The sequence below is a fragment of the Manis javanica genome, chromosome 5 (genome assembly GCF_040802235.1).
Source record: "Manis javanica isolate MJ-LG chromosome 5, MJ_LKY, whole genome shotgun sequence".
Lineage (NCBI taxonomy): Eukaryota > Metazoa > Chordata > Mammalia > Pholidota > Manidae > Manis > Manis javanica.
This window is the reverse complement of record NC_133160.1, coordinates 130933705-130952670: the sequence shown is the minus strand read 5'-3', so window position 1 is coordinate 130952670 and position 18966 is coordinate 130933705. Positions and strand designations below refer to the sequence as shown.

General features: G+C 39.8%; 1 protein-coding gene across 6 annotated transcripts in view; it reads right to left on the bottom strand.

Moving 5' to 3' along the window:
• Positions 1-11362: 11362 nt before the first annotated feature.
• KDR (kinase insert domain receptor) overlaps positions 11363-18966 on the bottom strand; it is a 44032-nt gene continuing 36428 nt past the window's right edge. For 2 of the 6 annotated variants that reach the window (XM_017666352.3, XM_073237594.1), the window contains exons 28-30: positions 16296-16395; positions 15729-15814; positions 11363-13237 (exon numbers count right to left, since the gene is read on the bottom strand). In XM_017666352.3, the coding sequence (XP_017521841.3) occupies positions 13015-13237; positions 15729-15814; positions 16296-16395 (409 nt within the window). In that variant the 3' untranslated portion in view covers positions 11363-13014. The other 4 variants (XM_073237595.1, XM_073237596.1, XM_073237597.1 and 1 more) reach the window with 4 other exon arrangements.

Here is an 18966-nt window from a genome sequence, read left to right as displayed (position 1 = left end):
CTTAAGGAACTCTTGGGGGAAGGGAAGACCACAGAGAGCAAAGAGCAGGAAATGTCCCCCAGTGTGAGAAGCCCAGGAGCCAGAGAGCCCTGCTGGAGCATTCCAGCCTGTGACTCACGGGGCCACTTCCCTGCTTAACCCAGCCTGGACTCCAGCTTCTCGGTCACTGTGTCTCAGTGCCTCTTCCTGTCTCCATTCCGCCCAGACCCTTGAACAAAGCAGGAGTCTGGAATCCACAGCAAAGACTGAAGTGTTGTGTATATATTGGGCGTCATCTGTGGAAGCAGCTATTTTGAAAACAAAAAAAGTGACTTCCCTGCCCTCAGAAGAACTTGAGGAGCTCAAATGGTCTGTCTTAACCATTTGAGACTGAAACTTGGTGATCACCTCTTGAAAAAAGAAAGGTAGACATAGTACTGTACATTCCTTTTCATTGATTCATAATAGAAGGCATTTGTTGAGTGCTTATTATGTGCCAGGCACTGTACTAAGCACTTTACATCCATTACTTTTTTTAATCCTTACCATAACCTTATGAGGTATGTACCATTACTAGCTGTGTTTTGTGAATGAGGAAACTGAGGCTCAGAGAGGTCAGGTAACTTGCATATGATCACACGACTAGTAAATGGTAGAGCCAGGATCCAAATATGAGTCTGTTTCACTCAAGAACCCAGTTTCCTGGTCTCTAACATATTGAACTGAAACAGAACTTGGATACCAGTTAGTCCAATTGGTGCTCTGATTCCTTAACTCCTACAACTCCTAATTCCTCTCCAACAACCTCACAGAACAGTCTCTACTTACTCCTGGGGGAAGGGAGAATCCCTGAGACACAAAGGAAGAGGCCTGCGCTGAGATTGGGAGTCAGATGACCCAGGGTCTACTAGCTTCATAGCTTCTATCTACTGATCTAATTTGCCTTTGGGGAAGACAAAAGAAAGAGAAAGAGTATGTTCTATGGTAGACTCTTCGTGTATTAAAAGGGAGTCCTTGCTTACCCCTTAAATCTTCAGTCAGTTAACTATGTCCAGTTTCTCAGCCATTCTGTAGGTAAGGCCACTCTGGTCCTCCTCCTCTGGGTATGCTGCAGCTGCTCAAGTCCCCACTTCAATGTGGTTATACGAATGGACTATCAGAGTCCAAGTGGATCTGACTGGCTTGGAGACATTAAGACAACTCCCTCCCTTGATGTCCACACATTTCTCTAGTCAGTCACACAGCTTTAAATTTCTCTAACCTCTTCCTTTGGAAACCCCAACATACCCTGCAAACACAGCCAACAAAAACAGTAGGGATTTTTTTGCTATTGCTGATGTCTAGGACAGCAGACTAAAATGCCAAAAATCAATTTGCTGAGAGCCAGTTGGCTAAAATTCTATTTACCAAATGACTGATTTTATCATTGCATTCTACAGCTTTTGAGTGCCTACTATTGTCAGGCCCTGTTGAAGACACTGGAGATAAAGCAGTAAACAAAATAGACAAAAATTCCTGTCTTGATGGAGGTAACACTTCTAGTATAATGGAATTGCTCCAGCCACTTCTGAGTTCCTTGGATTCCTTTTGAATGTCATTTCAACAATGCCACAACTGGCATACAAACCTTAATTTTGCATTTCCAGCAATTGGCAAGAAAAATACAGCATTTTACATTGATGTGGCTAGTTTGGGTCCTTTTTACAGAATTTTCATATTAATGGTAAATATATAATATAATCATATGTTTAAATTGATGAATTGGAATGAATCATTGAAAATGATCAAATATTTTGGTGGGAAATTTAAGCCTATGTCCATCAACATCTGAAAAATTGAACATTCCATAAAATACTGTTGTGAAACCCAGTCCATTATAGCTTCACAGAAATTCTCAATACAAATTGTTGTAAACTTAATAAATTCTTCTTAAAGTTTTGGGTTTATTGATAAAAACTTAATTTGATGAGTTAATCATTCATAAATTGGTCATGTGACAAGCTCATTTATAGTAAATTGGTCATTGTCTAACTAATTTTGGCAAACCAGTATTTGCTAACCAATTTAAAGCTTTTGCTAAGCTGTGGTGCCTTGCCCCAAAAGTTGTGCAGAAAAATAAAATTAATTCATTTGAGTCAGCCTTTCAATCCTGACCAGTGAGCTCTTTCTAAATTCTGACTATCACACTACAGTCTTCCGAGGCATATACCATCCAGCAATTTGTTTCTCATTCTATGGAAGTCTTTACGCAAGTCTTTAAAGCTAATGGATCATGAAGAGCAATAAATTCTGGAGACTTCCATCCAGTTTTTTGACTGAGTTAACTATCTTTGAGAACTGTCATTCAACAAGGTATAAATCTACCTAATTTCCCTATCATCAGCATCATAAGAATATAATAATAGCTAACCTTTATTCAATACTTTCCACCTATCAAGTAGTGTAGATAGGTGTTCACACACATATCTCATTTAGTCTTCATCCAGATGAGGAAAATAAGATTCACAGAGGTCAAATCACAAGGCCATACAGCTAGTAAGTAACACACTTTCTTTCCTCTGGCAGTTAGATGTTTATTGTAACACTAAGCTTTTTTTTTTTTTTAAATGAAATTTTTTTAAGGGTTATATATAATACATGTATACAGTTTAAATTATTTTCAATTTTTTTTCCTATTTTTAGTTTGTTTGTTTGTTTTTTTTTTTTGAGAGGGCATCTCTCATATTTATTGATCAAATGGTTGTTAACAACAATAAAATTCTGTACAGGGGACTCAATGCTCAATGCACAATCATTAATCCACCCCAAGCCTAATTCTCATCAGTCTCCAATCTTCTGAAGCATAACAAACAAGTTCTTACATGGTGAACGAATTCTTACATAGTGAATAAGTTCTTACATGGTGAACAGTACAAGGGCATTCATCACAGAAACTTTTGGGTTTGATCACGCATTATGAACTATGAACAATCAGGTCAAATATGAATATTCGTTTGATTTTTATACTTGATTTATATGTGGATCCCACATTTCTCCCTTTATTATTATTTTTTTTGTTTTTAATAAAATGCTGAAGTGGTAGGTAGATGCAAGATAAAGGTAGAAAACATAGTTTAGTGTTGTAAGAGAGCAAATGTAGATGATCAGGTGTGTGCCTGTAGACTATGTGTTAATCCAAGCTAGACAAGGGCATTAAAACATCCACAGATGCAGAAGATTGCTCTCAAAACAGGGGGGGTGAGGTTCTAAGCCTCACCACTGTTGATCCCCAATTTCTCACCTGATGGTCCCCCTGCTACTGTGCCTGTCTTAGGTTGTTCCTCCCTTGAGGAATCTTACCCGTCTCTGGCTAACCAGTCATCTTTCGGGGCCATACAGGGAGATGTAAAGTTGGTAAGTGAGAGAGAAGCCATATTGTTTGAAAAGGTTAGCTTTTTACTTCTTTGCAGATTTATGCCCTGTGGCTTCTATGCCCAGCATTTGTCTTGAGGTATCTTTACCACTTGGAGGAATTATGATACTCGGTAAATTCGATATGAGGCACAAATTCTATTTAAGGGTTGTAATTAGAAAGGAAGAAGAAAAGCTATAGAGGTAGCAGACGGAAGAAAACATGGGAGGATTGATTATTTCTTTGACATATCTTCTTGTAGAGTAACTTAAGCATGTATAGGTTTTAAACTACTAATTAAATTGCACACACACATTAACATAATAGGAATACAGTTACATAACCAAAGCAGATCTATAATTACCAGCCATCTCCAGTGAAGCCAAGAAAACCAGTTAGGCACCCTAGGCATTTGTGAAAATTTGTCTATGATATGATGGATATTGTCCAACTGTACTTGAACAGTCTGAGAGAAATCAGACAAATTAAAACAACCCATTCCTGGGAACTGTTCACATCCCATATGTTCTTTTAACAGTAGATAGTCTGTAGTCACAAGATTTTGGAGCGCTGCAACTTGCACTTCTCCTAATTCTTGGTTGAGTTCCGACAGTATAGATCCAGTCAAATTTGTTGTTTTACTGAAAGCACAGGCCAGCTTAGATATCTCCTTCTTCATTCCAATGGCAAGTCCAGGAACTGGTGGGATGGATGCAGCTACTACTGCAGCATCGCCTGGATCTTTGTTGAGGTTTTTTGATGATCATCTTCTGGTATGACTCTTCCAGAGAGTGCTGATGTTGAAAGTTCATCTTCATATCGTATCTTAGTTCATTTTCTGGGTAGCCAAATTAGGCTTTGATCCTCTGTACACAAACAGACCCTTTGCCCACACTTTGATATACCCTTTATACCATTGTGTAGAACTCATTGGAGGTCACCACACAGGAACTGCTTTTTTTTTAAGAGAAAGGAATATTATCAGAAAAGTGTACCTCCATAGCCGATCATCTGACACCCTTTAAGTGATCAAAATTAAGGATATTTAAAGCATGCATTAATCGTTGATTTACAGTTAGTTTTATCCTATCAAGGAGTAATCTCCCTTTTCTTTCTTTCTTTTTTTTTATCTTTAATCTACACTTACATGAAGAATATTATGTTTACTAGGCTCTCCCCTATACCAAGTCACCCCTATAAACTACTTTACAGTCACTGTCCATCAGCATAGCAAAATGTTGTAGAATCACTACTTGTCTTCTCTGTGTTGTACAGCCCTACCCTTTCTCCCTCCCCCCCATGCATGCTAATCTTAATACCCCCTTTCTTCTTCCCCCCCCTTATCCCTCCCTACGCACCCATCCTCCCCAGTCCCTTTCCCTTTGGTACCTGTTCATCCATTTTTGGGTTCTGTAATTCCGCTGCTGTTTTGTTCCTTCAGTTTTTCCTTTGTTCTTATACTCCACAGAAGAGTGAAATCATTTGGTATTTCTCTTTCTCTGCTTGGCTTATTTCACTGAGCATAATACCCTCCAGCTCCATCCATATTGCTGCAAATGGTAGGATTTTCCCTCTTCTTATGGCTGAGTAGTATTCCATTGTGTATATGTACCACATCTTCTTTATCCATTCATCTACCGATGGACATTTAGGTTGCTTCCAATTCTTGGCTATTGTAAATAGTGCTGCGATAAACATAGGGGTGCATCTGTCTTTCTCAAACTTGATTGCTGCATTCTTAGGGTAAATTCCTAGGAGTGGAATTCCTGGGTCAAATGGTAGGTCTGTTTTGAGCATTTTGATGAACCTCCATACTGCTTTCCACAATGGTTGAACTAATCTACATTCCCACCAGCAGTGTAGGAGGGTTCCCCTTTCTCCACAGCCTCGCCAACATTTGTTGTTGTTTGTCTTTTGGATGGCAGCCATCCTTACTGGTGTGAGGTGATATCTCATTGTAGTTTTAATTTGCATTTCTCTGATAATTAGCGATGTGGAGCATCTTTTCATGTGTCTGTTGGCCATCTGTATTTCTTTTTTGGAGAACTGTCTCTTCAGTTCCTCTGCCCATTTTTTAATTGGATTATTTGTTTTTTGTTTGTTGAGGCGTATGAGCTCTTTATATATTCTGGACATCAAGCCTTTATCGGATCTGTCATTTACAAATATATTCTCCCATACTGTAGGGTTCCTTTTTGTTCTATTGATGGTGTCTTTTGCTGTACAGAAGCTTTTCAGCTTAATATAGTCCCACTTGTTCATTTTTGCTGTTGTTTTCCTTGCCCGGGGAGATATGTTCAAGAAGAGGTCACTCATGTTTATGTCAAAGAGATTTTTGCCTATGTTTTTTTAAGAGTTTTATGGTTTCATGACTTACATTCAGGTCTTTGATCCATTTTGAATTTACTTTTGTATATGGGGTTAGACAATGGTCCAGTTTCATTCTCCTACATGTAGCTGTCCAGTTTTGCCAGCACCATCTGTTGAAGAGACTGTCATTTCGCCATTGTATGTTCATGGCTCCTTTAACAAATATTAATTTACCATATATGTTTGGGTTAATCTCTGGAGTCTCTAATCTGTTCCACTGGTCTGTGGCTCTGTTCTTGTGCCAGTACCAAATTGTCTTGATTACTATGGCTTCGTAGTAGAGCTTGAAGTTGGGGAGTGAGATCCCCCCTACTTTATTCTTCTTTCTCAGGATTGCTTTGGCTATTTGGGGTCTTTGGTGTTTCCATATGAATTTTTGAATTATTTGTTCCAGTTCATTGAAGAATGTTGCTGGTAATTTGCTGGTATTGCATCAAATCTGTATATTGCTTTGGGCAAGATGGCCATTTTGATGATATTAATTTTTCCTAGCCATGAGCATGGGATGAGTTTCCATTTGTTAGTGTCCCCTTTAATTTCTCTTAAGAGTGACTTGTAGTTTTCAGGGTATAGGTCTTTCACTTCTGTGGTTAGGTTTATTCCTAGGTATTTTATTCTTTTTGATGCAATTGTGAATGGAATTGTTTTCCTGATTTCTCTTTCTATTGGTTCATTGTTAGTGTATAGGAAAGCTACAGATTTCTGTGTGTTAATTTTGTATCCTGCAACTTTGCTGTATTCTGATATCAGTTCTAGTAGTTTTGGAGTGGAGTCTTTAGGGTTTTTTATGTACAATATCATATCATGTGCAAATAGTGTAACACTAAGCTTTTACATTTAGTCATTATCTAGTGGATTTATTTCATAGATAAAGTTGACTGAAAGATGGGAATATTGAAGCCAACACTTCACTTAAACACTTAAAGATACCAGACCACCTTAACCTGTACATTTCATTTGGGTGATTGATTTATCAGAGGATGAGTTAACTCATTGCTTTCCATCAGGAGAGAAGATTCCATTCTGGTTCTTATCTCAAACATGACCAAGGCATATGTATGCTGGATTCAATGCTGGCACAACCTTGACTACAAGGGCTTCAGATCTTAAATGCCAATCTTCAATTGTCACATGGTGATAAAAGCACATAACACAAGGGCCTATTATGGCAAGGATTTAATGAGATAATATATGAGGAATACATGGCTCAATGCCTGGCATGTGGTAGATGATCAATGTTAGCTCTCTGCCCTTCATGCTACTCAGTTCTGACTGAAGAGCTACTTGAAATGTCTACCAGCATGAGAGAAACATAATGAAAGTTACATCCATAATACAATCTTACCTAAAAATTCTGTCATGATTAAACCCTTTCTAATATACATGTCATCCAAAATTAATGCTCATTGGTACTTTTTTAAACATTGAACATTAATTCTGTAAGCTCTGATTCAGGAATGGTTTCTGGCATGGCATACTCTTGTTCCTCAGTCAAAGAAGCAATAAGCTCCCTCCAGTACAAAAGACTACAAGAACAAACGCTGGGCAGAACCCTGAAATCCAGAGATGAATAAGGTGATAAAAGAATAGTAAGGATTTTTTTTTCTCTCTTCATGACAGGTCCTCAAGGCCATTTGCCAACCATATTAGGCATAGCAACATATCATGATGTACCCATGATGACTGATCTAAAGGCAAATTCATTTCTATTGACTTCAAGTACCGGCTGCTTAAAAGATTCTCAAGGTGGTTTATACAGAATTACATACTAATTTGTGAAACAGATAGATTTATGAAATGTTGCATGTTACCAGATAATGTTTTGAAATGCCCAAGGGGAAATCCCTATATAAAACAATCCCTATCAAAGAATTTCTAGTAAAACTAATGACAATGATAGAATTTATTCTTTCTGTACTTAGGATTTTTATCCACCGGAAAAGTTTATTAAAGCATAAAGGACAACATAATGTTACTTATGATAAAATCAAAAATTCCTTCTCTGCTACCATATAATGCCTGCCAACACAGAGTTCTTCTAGAGCATTATCAGAATCTCATCTGGCTTTATAAGTGAAATGCAAAGTTTGCAACATGAAGTGAACCAGACAAAAATAAGCCTAATTTCTACAACTTTCTGTAAAATGGCTACTTACGTGGTTTGTCCCATGAGCATTTCTGACTCTAAAGTACCCCCATGGTGGAATCTATTTATTAAATACCTAGAAGGGTTCCTGAACACAGATCTTTATTCAAGATTGACTGAATAAAGATGGGCCAATAATGAGAGCTATGCTCAATTTAAGGTGAGACCATAAGGGTACACGGAGAGTTCTGGAAAAAGATTGGAGTTCCTTCTCTGAATGGTTCTGCTTATAACCCTGAACCTATGCTACTATGAAACTAGTTTTGACCACTGCCTGCTCATGTGTCTGGCACATAGTATAATCCTAACACTCGTGGAAACCATCAATGAGGGTTCCTTTGCATATTCCACTCTGGCTTGCCACCTGGTCTACACCACGATGCCTACATTTTGCTTCAGGGTCCCTATTAATTAAATGTGTTATTATTAATAAATTTTTAAAAGAGAATCTGGCATATTGTAAGCACTTTATAATACAGTTAAATATAAGCAAACAAAATATGACTCACTTTAAGTTTAGTATTATGGGTTGCATCTATGGTACTTGATTTCTATGGAAGGCCTTGTTTTTTTTCCCCAACACCTGCTGCAGGATACTGTCTGCCGGTTTTCTTATTAACCTGGGGGTTGAATGTGAGTTGTTGTTTCTCACTACATATCTAGCCTGAATTCTCTACTTTGCATTTGGGTTTTTGTTTCCATTTCAGTTCTCTCTATGGCAATAATGAGATGTTTTCCATCTCCCTTGTCAGGATAAGCCATTTCAGCTTTAAAAAAGATGCCCCATGCCTAGCACTAGGCTCCCATTAAACCTCTCCTGGCTTACAGAGGGCTCCTGATGAGTCATTGCATACCCCTTATCCTGTGAGCTGTACATAGGCTCAGATTTCAGCAGTGAAAGTACTCTTAACTCTGAAGAACTCAACCCACTTTACTGAATTTCTTCCTCCAAAATGTCACTTCCTGAAGAGGTGAGAGGACAAACAGGGCAAAGAATGGAAAAAACAAAACACAACTGGAGCAAAGGCCGGTTTTCTTATTCCCTGCCCTCTTCTATTGCAATGTATCTAAAAGCTGGGAGCCCCAAACAATTAAGGTGCAAGAGGACGCTGTCATTGTTATTGTTCAGTACATTGACCATAGGTTCTAAATTACTTGGTATAAACAACAGATAAGGCTAATATAAAACATTAAACCACAGTTTTTGTTTTTGTTTTTAATTTGCGTGAAATAGTGAATTCACTGCTGTTTTACAGGTGTCAAGAAGTTACATGAAGGTCATGTGTTGAGTTTTAAAGAACATAAAAGCTAAGGTACAATTTGATGTTTCCTCACTAACATTCACTTGATATCAGTCACAGTTTCCTGTAAACCTTGTCTTATCAGTAGTCTTCATTAGCATACTTTTTTCCTAACTCAGACTCCTTATCTCTGAGTCAGACCTCTGCAGGGCTGGTATGTTCTACTACTGGAGCTCCAGAACTTCAGGCTAATGAGTCTGTTAAGTTTCTCTCTGGATTGCTCCTCTCAGATTTCTCTCCTTCTCTCCATTCTGATCAAAACCACCCTAAATGACTTTTACTTTTTAATCTTTTTATCACCTAAGAGCACAATTTGGACTTAAAGTTGCTTTCACAAAAACTGCCCAGATTTTCACTTATGTCTAAGCCCTTATGTGGAAGAGATTCAAGCAGAAAATACAATTTTATAAAAACAGATTAGAACTCCCTGTGGGCTGTGCTCACAACACCCCCCTGGAAGCAGAGACATGACATGCCTTCTGCTCCTAAGGGCCAAGAGGCACGCAAATGTGGAGAATGTATATGAGAAACCACTCTCTCAAAGGCTGTAGCTTTCTGGGTTTGCCTGCATTTTATCATCTTGGTGATAAATACCTGAGTAAGAAGCAGAAAGACATGCCAGGGGAGACAGGAAAATTGGGTTAACCACAAAGTTGTGGGTTTGAGGTTTTTACTTTTCTTCTTTCTTTTCATTGAAGAGGACAAAGGAATGTGTATTGATAGGAATACTTAATCCAGGGATAATAAACTCAAGCCTCCACAGCTCTTCCTTCTCCTGGGATGCACTTGAGAAGAAAGGCTGCTGGAGGTGGGGTGGGAGGGTCAGAGGAGAGGAAGGTTAATGGAAAGAAAGAAAGGGACTGTGAAGGGACAAAGGAGCTGGGAAAGAGGGAGAAGAAAGTGCAAGGGAACGAAGGAGAGAGGCGGGGAGCCGGGCGGGGGAACACCAAACGCCTCCAATTCAAGCTTTGAAAATAAGACAGAGCAGGAAGGACTTGAAAAAGCCACAAAATCCTCTTGGATACAGAGAGAAATGAAGAGAGAAAGGGAGCTCAGAACAAGGGATGTGGAAGATGGAAGACAGAAAGGAAAGGGCCAAACCTCACTTCCTAATCCTTCTGCCTACGGTGGTGAAAGCATTTCTTTACAAAGTGTGAAGTTTCAGCTGAATCCAAATTCCCAGTGTTGGAAACAGTACCAGGGGCTGCTAATGAGAAACAAAATCTTTTTCTTCTAATGGAGAAAAATCTGTTTTTCTGTGAGGTCCTCTCCATCTTGAATAACCTCGACTCTTCTTCCATTCATTTACTAAACAACACTGTAATAACAGGAAAGTGAGGTTAGACCTGACCTATACTTCAACAACATCTATTAGGAGACCCTAATCCACCAGTCCCAGACAGTAGCCCGAAGCTGTAAGGGTTATCCCCAGGAACCACACACCCATGACCACCTTCTCCACCATAAAGCTGTGCAGAATGTCTCAGTGAGATGACGGGGGGTTGAAAAATGGTACAGTGTACCTTTCCTCAACCATGGGGAAAAAGCTGTGTATTTAATAAATGGTGCGGCTATAATTGGCAACTGCTTGAAGAGAACAATCTAGATTCTTACCTTACACCCTATACAAAAATAAGTCGCAAATGGATTTTAGTGTAATAAAAGAAGAAAGAAGAAAATTCAGCATTCTGGATTACTTTAGGGTGGGGAAAACCTTCCTCAAGAAGATTTAAAAGCCTAGAAGCCATAAAACAGAATGACAGTCATATTTAATTAACTAAACATATTTAACTATATAAACATTTCCACCTCTTGCATTAAAAAAACACAAAAAGTAGAGCCGCTCATTGGTGCCAGTGATTTTTAGATGATCACACTCCCTGAATTCAGTCAAAAGTAATCAGTCACGCTGGCAACACTGGATCTCTCACCTTCTGATTTTCACGGTTGGCCATTCGAACAGGCATGGAATTTACTAGAGGGCCACAAATGGTATTAGAGTACTTAGCATGTATCTCTCAAGCCATGTTTTAAGAATTTCAAAAGTCCTCAGAATATGAGAGTCCCACATGTGTGTAAATCATTTGTGTAATGAAGAAGAGGGGGAGAAGCAATTAGACCTCAAGCCAGAAAGACTTTCCCTCAAAGTAGTTGTGATAATATTATACCACTGTATTTTTTTACTAAGAATACATTTATTGGTTCATAAAATATATAAACATTTTATGAAAATCTCCTTAGTAAGACAAATAAAGGAACAAGTAAAAAGGAGAAACAACCATATGGAAATCACGTCTGATTCCCTCTCCACGATTTTAGAAGTGAGAGAAGTGGTGAGGAACAGTAATGCAACCTTACAGAGGGATTCATTCCTTCAAGTTCTAATTTTTTTTAATAAAATGGCATCAGTTGCTGAAAGCATTATGACCTTTGTTATGCTACATAATACTGATACAAAATGTGAATAGTACAAAGTTCATTATATATAATATAAGGTTTTAATATATTACATTTGTTTCTACATAAACAGACTATAAATATATGTGCCATAGCAGATTTTATAGTCATGGTTCCCAGCATCTCACACTATGGTACCAAATGAAAAATACATTTTCTTTTTTAAAAAGGAAGACCAAGGGCAGAAACCAGTAGAAATAGCTTTACATGTTAAAAGTCTAAATAATACAATAGACATTGCTAAAACTTGGGCTAAAAAATAATTTTGAAATCTGGCTAATAATCATTCAGAGACTGAACAAACCAAATCAGCTTTGACTCAAGTGTAGAGGCCAAATTACTAAAATACTGAGTAATGAGGAGTGAAAATATGGGGGTGGGGTATAGACGGAGAAGGAACAGAGGAGTAAGATCTCTCCTGAAGCTTTGACACCACAGCTTGACACTGAATCTGCTGCCTTCAGGCACAGACACATCACAGCAGGACAGAGTGTGAGTATTCATCCAGAAGAAACCAAAAGCTGGTTTATACAGTCAGAACCCTTCAACTCGGCAGGGAGCCTCCATCTGAATGTCCTTTCTTTGTGGTGTTCTGAGGAAAGAATCAGCCTGGGAGACAAGGAGCCAGAGCTGCATCATTTCCTTCCTGGGGCTAGGCCAGGAGACACGGACTACGAGTCCGGAAGGAACTCTCATTAGGAGTCGGAAACAGCACAAGGAACTCTCATTTAGCCCAACTGGGAAGAGCACGCAACTTCTAAAACCAGTAACCTCCTCTGAAGCCTTTACATTCCCTAACGGACCCCATGTCCACCTCCACAGTGCCAACACAAAGCGTCTGCAGGCTCCAGCATGCACTCGAGGCATGCCAACATCTTTCTTTCTATCAAACCAAATCCCGCACCTAAGACTTGGCTCAGGACGTGTATCTTACACGAAGCTTCTTAGGTGGACTCACCCCTAGAGGCCCTTCTCATCTTCAACACCCAAAGCACTTTCATTACCTAGTTCACCTTCTAGCTTTACAGGTGTCAGCTCCCCAGGTACTGCTACTTCTTGGAGGATGAAGCCAATTTTTGAACTTCTTTTGTTATAACCCATGGGGAGATGCACTGTAGGGGGCATCAGACATGCTTTTTAAATGAGTGAGAAAGAGAATAAGGTCAACACTGGGAGAAGACACAAAAACATTCTCAGGTCACAAGCATCTTCTCAGAAATGCCTAGGGGACTGGCTCCCTGCAGTCTGAGGTCTTTTTTGAAATGAAAATCAAATGTGGCTACTTTCTGGTGGCGGAAAGAACAACACTTGAAAATCTGAGCAGCACCTCTCATGTGATTTCCAGGAGTGGGGGATGTGGGTGCCTCCTTTTAAATAGGAGGAGTGCTCATTGCGGTCCCAGAGTGAGGCTGGAGAATCTGGGCTGCACTGCCAGCTTGCGGTCCAATCTCCATCAGCTTTAAAAGTTCTGCCTCCTCGCTGGAGTACACAGTGGTGTCTGTGTCATCAGAGTGATACCCAGACTGGTAGCCGCTCGTCTGGTTGGAGCCTTCAGATGCCACAGACTCCTTGCTTTTGCTGGGCACCAATCTGCTGTGGAAGAAATGGCAACCAAATGAGGTGGCCATGCAAAGGCAGCTCTCTCGCTTCTCACCCTGACCCACGCCCTACCCGCATGGGCCACCATTCCCCTGGAGACATCAACCCCTATCTAGCCGACTTGTTTGTTAATCAACATATCAAGTTTAATCAGACAATGTCTATTTTCAGGTACTAGCACGAATTAGTAGTTTCAGATAAATCCTCTTATTCAGGTCCAAGTCTTTCGAGCCTGAGATGAGATGAAAGGCAGTTGTCCTGAGTTATGCAAAGGCTCCAACCACTGGAACATTTTTATGGCCTTGCAGATTGACGAGTTTGTATACAATGACAGGAACCAAAGGGACTCTTTCATGATCGGAAAGGAAATTGGGATATTCTGAAAGTTCACTTGTGCTTTCCTCACACTGTCAATTAGGGTCTTACAAGGCGTGCAGATGGTGTTAATAAAGTTCTTGAGCAACTTTAAACTTTGGTAAATTGAAGCGTGTGCGTGCAATTAAACCAGACATGTCAAACACAGCTTTTTACTCATCAAAACCACATTCTTTGGAAGGACTAGGACCTGGATCACTCAGCAGCAACTGCAGAATGTTTCCAGTGGCGTTGAATCATGACAGGCGGTAATCATGTCAAAGCCTAGAAGGGGAGACTGTGTTGATCTAAAACGTCAGGCTTTACATTTTCTCAAGCCATTCTGAGGTATGGGGATTTTCCTCCTTCATACAAGTGTTTTAACAAATTGTTCATGTTAAAAACTGCAAAAGGGATTTTATTAACTCTGTGCTTGTATATGGTTTAAAAGTTATTTGAATAACTAGCAGTACATTTTTTTCTTTCAATCCAACCTCAATAAAATGAGTTTAGTGTCTCCAATAGTGGCATACCTGGCATAGTCATTGCTGCATAAATATATTTTGAACCAATCAATGAAACATATGATTGGTTCTTGCAATTTCTTACCTTGGGCCTAAGGCAAAAAATAAAATTGCACAATGGCATATTTTAATGTTTTTTTAATGAGCACCACTCAATAACCCATGGGTGTTTCCTTTTTATACAACAATTAGATTATGAGTAGATCAAAATCTTCTCTATTCGTTCCTTGAGTGAATCTGCTAGCAAAAAAATAACTACTCTGTATCTTATTTTTAGGAGAGCAAGGCAGAGGCTTTTATTTAGAGAGAAAGTGAGAGGACAGAGTTCCTGGCTCAGGCCAGGAGGGGACAAGAGAGCTCCTGTATCTTATTATTTTCATAAATACAGATTTTCATTTATTTGTTAGTTTCAAAGTATATGTTCAAAACAACTACAAATTTCCAAAGAACCACATGGGGCAAACTGTACTCAAAAGCAAATTTATTTCTTTTCCAACAATTAACTACTAAATAATTCAGCCAATATTTAAATATCTTCAACAAATAGATATTGGCTTATTTCTATATGACTCTTCCTAAGGACAGATGCACCCATTTATGTATAGGCTTGAAAGTCCTTCAGAGTCCACAAAGATTCTGATCATCTGAGTAGTTTTGGAGATCACATCCAGTGGCCTTTGTTATTTGGCCAGTACCATACCAATCACTGCCCTTAGCAAATATGCCCCAAAATCCCCTAGTAGTCATAAATCCTCATTAAAAACTGACCCAATTCCCTAATTTATTTTGGATTCCTTTTTAGACTTGCCACATAATTTAATTGATCAATTCGTTTCAGTTCTTTATGAGTTTGGTTGATGCAATCTTCCTCAACCAACAAAGACACAAAAAAAGAAAACTCTGCACCTATACTGAAAGTCCTCAGTTCCTTTAAAAAATTTGTATTGTCTAAGACATATGCACCCCTATGTTTATTGCAGCATTATTTACAATAGCCAAGATATGGAAGCAACCTAAGTGTCCATCAGTAGATGAATGGATAAAGAAGAGGTGGTACATATACACAGTGGAATATTATTCAGTCATAAGAAGAAAGCAAATCCTACCATTTGCAACAACATGGATGGAGCTGAAGGATATTATGCTCAGTGAAATAAGCAAGGCGGAGAAAGACAAGTACCAAATGATTTCCCTCACTTGTGGAGTATAACAATGAAGGAAAACTGAAGGAACAAAACAGTAGACTCACAGACTCCAAGAAGGGACTAGCGGTTACCAAAGGGGAGGGGTGGGGGAGGGCAGATGGGGAGGGAGGGAGAAGGGGATTGAGGGGCATTATGTTTAGTACACATGGTGTTGGGGGACCATGGAGAAGACAGTGTAGCACAGAGAAGGCAAATAATGACCCTGTGGCATCTTACTACACTGATGGACAGTGACTGCAATGGGGTATGGGGCAGACTCGATAATAAGGGTGATGTGGTAACCATATTGTTTTTCATGTGAAACCTTCATAAGAGTGTATATCAGTGATACCTTAATAAATAAAATACATTGATAAAGTTAAAAAAAAAAAAACTTGTCTTTTCTATTTGGTTGAGCCTTACCTAAAAGACGGAGCTAATTTGGTTCTGTCTTCCAAGGTTTTCAGCTCTTCTGATGCAAGAACCATACCACTGTCAGTCTGGTTGTCCTTTTTAAGAGACAATGAGATGGTACAGTTGATTGTGTACACTGACCAACTTACTTAAATTGATTTCTTAACCCATCTATCAGACAACTTGTTCCAATGATTTGCAGAAGGAGGTGAAAGTATCAGAACCAGAAATGGTGCAAGTTACAAAAGGAAGCAACCGTTTTTGGAAGTAGAAAGAAATTTAGGAAGAAGCTGGGAGACCTTTTTCCATCCCTCCTTTCACAATGATACTATTTACACTTGAGTGGAACTGGGCATGAAGCTAGACTATCCTGACTGAACCTTGGACCACTGGCTTTACTTATGGAGAAACCAAGGGGGCTGGTAAGTTCCTTCTCCATAATGCCCCTGCAACACCCACCCTCAAGGACAGCCTTATAATGAAGCTCCAACACTCTAAAGCTTAGGCTAATATTTGTCCAGCTAACGTTTCATCCTTTGTATTATTTCTAAGACTATTTTTAAAAGATGTGCTTACATCTGGGATTACTTTTACTTCTGGTTCTTCCAATGGGATATCTTCAAATGTTTTTACACTCACCGGCCGGCTCTTTCGCTTACTGTTCTGCAGATACTGACTGCAAAAGAACAAATATTTATATTTTACTGGTGGTAAATTTGGCTGCAGATACCACAAGTGATACCTAAGTTCATTATTTCAACCACAAGTTTAATAACAACTTTCAAAACATCCTTTGGAAAAAGAAAAACAGAACAAAACAAAAATCTTTCTCTGGTAGCACACAAAGAAGGCTTAATTTCCTGTGAAAGCCCATTTAAAAGTATAATATAACTGAGGGGCCCAGATGAGCCCCTGTTCCTTTGAATCATATTTCTGAGGTCCAGGGCTGGACTACAGACAACAGCAGCAAAAACTGAGTGATCGGCTGCCTTCCACTTGGCTTCCTGATGGCATGAGATTCCTCCATTGAGTTCTCAACATTTTACTGAGTGCTTCACATCTTTCTGCCTATCTCCTAGGAAAGTTTTCTAGATAATGCCCAGAGAAGAGCTATTCAATGAAAGATGGGCAGAGGAAACAGCTGCAGATCTCACTGAATCCAACCTGGGTTCAGTAAAAGACACTGAACCTAGCAGGATCTGAAGACAGCCTCCTCCTTCTTCATGTAATAGAGGCTGAGCGTGCAAAGGGGGAAGTGGGCTGAGTCTCCTAATCCTCCATTTTCAGCCCACACAGTTGCTGGTCTTAGGAAAGGGCAGTGGTTTGAGAGTCACAAGATATTTCATCTATTTTAAAGCCTATCATTGACCATACAAACTTGGGTAAGTCATGAATATTTCTGCGCTTCTGTTGCTCCATCTTTAAGATGTGTGGGCAATAACTTTCCCTCCCCCACTCACAAAGATATGTGGAGGATGAACAAGGTGATCAATGGTGGGTGGGAAGCATTCTTAGAAACAATGATGCTACTGTATCAACCAAAGCTTATTTTCAAGCATTGAATTCCAAAGGGTACTCATGTCCTCCAGGAGTGTAGAGAAGAGGAGCTGTCAGTAAACATCACCAGTTCCCTGGGGGTGCGCCTTCCCTGCCATGTGGCTTTGGGTGAGTCTCAGTGATCCTGTTAAAATCACTGACAGCCCAAGCGGAGAGAAGGGAAGTCCTTTCACAGGAGGGGACAGCAAATTCACTCTTCACTTCTATCCTAACACACATCCACCAGTGGCAGTCTTCTGGATGTGTTACATATTCCTTGTGTTTTCTGTGACCAAGTAGAATGAAAAGCCACTTGGGCCAAAAGAGAAGGATAGAAAGCAAGTCTCCCTCTTCTGTGCCAGGAGCTGGGAGGAAAGAATGAGGTTCCCCACTGACATCTATACAAGGACATGATATACAAGCAGACAGAACAGCCCTTATCTCCTCAGTCCAGTCCCCAGAAGAGACAGTTGCCAAGAACTATTGGGACCATTGTCAATCCTTCACTCATTCACTATTCAGGACTCCATTATTGAGAGTCTACCGCATGTCAGGTACTGTGCTAAATGCCCCTCGATCATTGTCTCACTGCCCAGCTTCTTCACAAATGGCACCTCTCTAGGGGTGGGGATTACCCTCCCAGGTGTAGATGGGGAAACTGAGACATAGAAAAGTTAAGAACTTGTCAAAAAAATCACATTGTTGGAATATTTGGAATATTACTTTGAAGACAGTGAGCAGCCACTGAAGAATTTTAAGCATGGGATTAACAAGGTCAGATACGCCCTTTAGAAAGATGACTCTGGGTTGAGGAGGGTAATACCAGGGGTAATGTTGAGACCAATTAGGGGCTGTTCCACCTCTCTGGAAGAAAGAAGGGAAGGCTTTCTTTCTTCTAAAGAAACATCATGCCCACAGGGTTTGTAGAAGTGGACAGATTCCAGAGATACTTGGGATGCAGAGTCAACTAGAGCTAGTAAACTTGGGCTATAATGCAGCTTCCTTGGAAAGGATAGCTCCTTGACTTATGAGCCCAATAATTCCAAAACTTACATGGTCCTTCACAGTTGACAAAGCATTTGCACAGATACTATTGCATCTGCTCCTCACAAAACTACCAAATAAGGTTTTTGTTATTATTTCCCATTAGGATGAGGAAGTTAAGCCCTAGGGAGGAAATGTTTAGAACTGGGACTCAAAGGTCTTCAGACTCTAAAGCCCATGCAGGGCTGTTTGTCTGTTTGTTTAGCCCTACTCCTCATTGACTCCCTTAGAAAGTACCAGGAAGGAAAAGGAAGAAGACAATAGTAGATATGGTTGCACAAGGGTTTATTAAGCACCTAGTGTGTGCATGACACTGTTCTCTATGCAATGGGGGAAGTGGGAGGGGTATGTGGGGCATGAGAAGATGGACAAAGGTGGAGAAAGGACAGCTTCACTTCAAACAGTCTAAATCAGAGACAAATCCGGGAATACCTAGCCAGCAGGCTGTCCCAGATATCAATCTACAAGGAGCATTTAATCACCATTAGGAATTAACTGAAATGAAGAAAATGCCATGTGCCAAAACCTTTTTCTGGGAGAGAAGTGAAAAGAAATCTTTTATAAACTGCTTGGAATAGGAGGTGAAATTCCCAGGGGAACTAATGGAGCAGCCACAGATGGTCCCCAAACTGTCCTCAGAGAAAGATGGGTCCGATTAATATGTGTT